At 46.3% G+C, this 4590-nt stretch overlaps 1 protein-coding gene across 2 annotated transcripts in view; it reads right to left on the bottom strand.

The window, feature by feature from the left end:
- Positions 1 to 4590, bottom strand: part of ACACB (acetyl-CoA carboxylase beta) — a 134248-nt gene that overhangs the window by 78458 nt on the left and 51200 nt on the right. For both annotated transcript variants that reach the window (XM_012805246.2, XM_012805247.2), the window contains 2 exons: positions 1110 to 1219; positions 819 to 900 (listed from right to left, as the gene is read on the bottom strand). In XM_012805246.2, the coding sequence (XP_012660700.1) occupies positions 819 to 900; positions 1110 to 1219 (192 nt within the window). The remainder of the gene's footprint in view (positions 1 to 818; positions 901 to 1109; positions 1220 to 4590) is intronic.

Genomic DNA, 4590 nt, shown 5'->3' with positions numbered 1-4590 from the left:
AAAAAAAAAAAGAATGAAAGTAGCTGATTTCAATAAAACTTTATTTATAAAGGCAGGCAGTGGGCCTGATTTGGTTTATGAGCTGTAGCTGGCCAGCTCCATGGGAGCTAAGACTGATAATAAGAACCCCCTGTGAAAGTCAGTCAGGACAGATGCCCAGATGTACTCAGAGCCCATGACAGAGAAAATATCAATGGGCACAGATCACCAGGCAGATACTCAGGTGGTGATGCACACTGAGCCTCTTCACATGTGGGAGAGTCTGTTTTCTGACCCAGAGGTAAGGAGCAGCAGGGATTCATTGCAAGATAATAAGTGAATAGATGATTCCTCTAAACCACATAAGGAAGCCAGATAGCATAATCACACATACAAAGTTAAGAAACACAAATGTTGATATAAATCCTGGAACCAACAGCTGACATAATAAGACAATGAGTATCGTTTTACCTAATAAGTAGTAAAATGAGGGACTCTGGTCTCAAGGGGTTTAGGGCACTATAACGTTCTGAGAACCCCAAGCAAAAAAGTGTGGCCATCTTAGAAATGTGGCCCCAAACCTTGCCAGCCCTCTGACTGTGGCTGATATCCTAGCAGCAGGAACACCAGCGGAGCATTCTGTCTACCTGCCCTCATTTCACAGCAACGACCATGGTCACCGCCCCTATTTCCACAGCTTGAATGACCTACCCACTTGCCCTGTCACCTCTGGATTCACTTGCTCACACAACAAAAGTGTGACTAAAAAGGAGAATCTGACCCAGCCTGTGTCCCATCAGTACCCCATCCTCCCTGTACCTGACAGAGACATAGTCTACCTAAGAAAGCAATTCCATCTTTGCACAGCAGCTCCGGAAGTTTGGGGTTTTCAGAAGCATGGCCCCAGCCAGCCCACACCGCCTGCAAACACAGAAAGGGGTGGACAAAGGTCTTTCTTCACCAACTCACCTTCCCTCATACAAAAGCTCTTTGCTGGGTTTATTAGCCCAGGAACTCAGCGTCTGGTGGGACCCACCCACCACCATCTTCTGAACCATGAAATAGAATTGTTCCAGAACTTGGGGGCATTATCCCAGCATGGGCACACTCAGGTGCCCTGACCTGTTTACCTGCACAGGGATTCTCTTGGCAATGTCCACGATCAGCTCTACATTGGCGTAGTTGTTGTTGTTGGGCCCTCCTGGGACAGGGACGTACTGATCCGCCATCTTGATGTACTCTGGAATGAATCAGGAGGGAAAGAGAAAGAACGACTGAGGCACTGAAGTCAACTGCAGAACCCGGCAAGAAGCCAGCACGCACAGCCATCGAAGGCATGACCCTGGAGAATACGGTGACAAGGGGCAAACATGCATGAGAATTGGAAGAAAATGCAGTATGAATTTGATTATGTGAAAATGAGTGTGCCTTCGGACAGAGGGAACAAAGGACGAAGGAAAGAATCCGTCAGGGTAGTGTGTAGCAGCCCGTATAGCCTATGGCTAGGAGGAGTGAGAGTTATAGGAAATACCTGTAATGGAACACCTTGGTGAAAAGGGCATGGAGAGAGATTTGGTTCTAACAAGCATGAGAGAGCTCGCGAGATGAGAGCAGTGGTGGATTGGTAGTCTCTACACCTGTGGTGTTGAGAGGCATGAGCTCAGCCGTATATTAGGCTGGAGGAGCAGGCAGTCAGAAAGCTTGAGCATTCTATCACAGACACGCTTACTCTGACTCTGTCTCCTCTTCTGCCTGCAGAACGCCAGCACGGTGTCTCTCTGCTGAAGATGACCAAGCTCTGCTAAAGACTAAGAGCTATCTGTTCTAAGAAGACTGCTTTACTCTCTCTAAGATACTCTGTCTCTCTCTCTCCAGCTAAAGTAGATAGCCCTCAAGCACCTAAGAGAAACTGTTCCTGAGCAAGGTAGCTTAGTGGTCCACGTCCGGAACCTACCTAAGCTCGGCCCATAGACCTGGCCAGTCCCGGGCCTGACAAGTGGTGTCAGAAGCAGATCCTGACAGTAGTGAGAGTGGAGAATTTTTAATTCCTATTTAAAGCTAATCTTAATATTGTACTATTAAACAATACAATAGGGTTTTATAAATTATGGTTAAAAACTCCACATAACATAAAATTTATCAACTTAAGCATTTTTTGAGTGTAGACTTCAAGACAGTAAGTATATTTACATCTCTGTGAAACAGATCACCAGAACCTTTCCATCTCATGAATCTGAAACTCTACATACATTGACAATAACTCCCCTTTCTCATCTGCCCTCCCTAAAGTCCCATGACTAGCAATGCCCTCTCTATGATACAATGTTTTGATTTTTATATTATTTATTATTTTTTTAGAGACAGAGTCCCACTTTGTTGCCCTCGGTAGAGTGCCAGGGCGTCACAGCTCACAGCAACCTCCAATTCCTGGGCTTAGGCAATTCTCTTGCCTCAGCCTTCCGAGTAGCTGGGACTACAGGCACCTGCCACAACACCAGGCTATTTTTTGTTGCAGTTTGGCCAGGGCTGGGTTCGAACCTGCCACCCTCGGTATGTGGGGCCGGCGCCCTACTCACTGAGCCACAGGCATAGCCCTAGTGTTTTGATTTTTAAATACTCAAATTCTTTAAGCCAGGAATTCTACTTCTAGGAATATGTCCAAACACACACACACACAAATCAAAAAACAAAAAAATAACGGCTGGGTGTGGTGGCTCATGTCTATAAACACTCTGGGAGGCCAAAGCCAACTGCTTGAATGCAGGAGTTTGAGAACAGCCTGAGACAGAGTGAGACCCCATCTCTAACTAGCTGTATGAAGTGGTTGGCACCTATAGTTCCAGCTACTTGGGAGGCTGAGGCAAGAGAATCACTTCAGCCCAAGAGTTGGAGGTTGCTGTGAGCTGTGACGCCACAGCACTCTACTGAGGGCAACAAAATGAGACTCTGTCTCATAAAAAAAACACACAAAACACCTCTCATCAATGAGGCCAAAGTACTAAGATGACCACTGAGCCATGTTTTGGACTGAAAAAATGGACTCCAATGATAAGGATCAGTACATCTACACTATGGAAATCGATAAGATCCTGAAATGAACAGTCTGGAGATTTGTGTACAAACATAAAAGAAGCATACACATGGAAAGAAGCCCAAGGGCAAAGTGTTCCTTCTCGCCTACACGCATGTTGGCCACTAGGGAGGCTCCAGAGATGATAAAATGAGCATTGGGACAAGCTCCCCAACTTCATCAACATTGAAGAAGACAAGCAAGAAAACAAACACAGTAACTACAGGCTGGGGCCAGTGCTCTGAGAGGAAGGCATGGGAGGATGTAAGGTCGGGTGGGGAGAGGGCCCGCCATGCAGGGGCCTCCCACCAGAGAAGTGCCATTCACAGACAGCCCAGCACGTGCAAGGCTTTGCAACAGGACAGTGAATGGGACTGGGGCCCAGATGATGGAGGGTCCGGTTGGTGGAGAGCCCGAAGCATGAGAAAAAGCCAGGAGGCCAGCAGGGGCCTAGTCATGGGGGCCTTACTGCTCTAGATGAGGATCTGGAATTTTAGTGTAAGTATGACGAAAGGTCCCACAGGATAATGGTCTGAACTCAGACAGACTCAGATTCCAATCCTATCTGCATTACACTGGCTGTGTGACCCTGGGGAAATGGCACATTTATGTCCCTGTTCCTTAATTGTTTCATCTATAAAATGGGTCTGTAACAAATGGGGCCATGTCAATACAAGATAGAGCTTGAGGCCAGAGAGCTCAGGGGACGGAGCTGACATTGTAAATACCAGGAAAAACACAGCAGCCTTCGATGCATTTTCAGGAGGGGCATGAAAAGTGATCATTATGTTTTTAAAAGATCACTTTGGGGGTGGTGCCCATGGCTCAAAGGAGTAGGGCACCAACCCCATATGCCAAAGGTAGTGGGTTCAAACCCAGCCCCAGCCAAAAAACCTGAAACAAAAATCACGTTAGCTGGCCTAGGGATAAGGGCCTTCAAAAGGATAACACTGTTCAGTTATTCATATAATGACCCATTTTGACAGACACGAACAGGTAAATGCGTAAAAAAAACAAACAAATGATTGAAATATGGTACATGCATCTGCAGGAAAAAACACCCGTGGAAACAGGCCCTGATCTGCTGGAACACAGACATTTCTCAAAGATGGGATTTCCACTGTGCACGTTAACCATTTGCATTTTTATTTATTTTTTATTTGCTTACTTTTTTTTTTGAGACAGAGTCTCAAGCTGTCATCCTGGGTAGAGTGCTATGGAGTCACAGCTCACAGCAACCTCAAACTCTTGGGCTCAAGCAATTCTCTTGCCTCAGCCTCCCAGCCTCAGTGTACGTGGCTGGCGCCCTACCCACTGAGCTACGGGCGCCGCCCCATTTGCATTTTTATAAGGCATGTTGGCTGTTCTTATTATCAGCAGATATTTTAATTAAATTAAGAAGAAAGGGCAATCGGCCTGGGTGAACATTTTATGAGGAGGATACCCCGGGCAATTGAAGCAACATCAAAAATACACTATTGGGACCTGATCAAACTAAAGAGCTTCTGCACAGCCAAGAACACAGTAAGTAAGGCAAGCAG

Source organism: Otolemur garnettii, unplaced genomic scaffold (genome assembly GCF_000181295.1).
Source record: "Otolemur garnettii isolate 467f Iridium unplaced genomic scaffold, OtoGar3 scaffold00038, whole genome shotgun sequence".
NCBI classification, from domain to species: Eukaryota; Metazoa; Chordata; class Mammalia; order Primates; family Galagidae; genus Otolemur; species Otolemur garnettii.
This window is presented reverse-complemented; position numbering and strand designations above follow the sequence as displayed.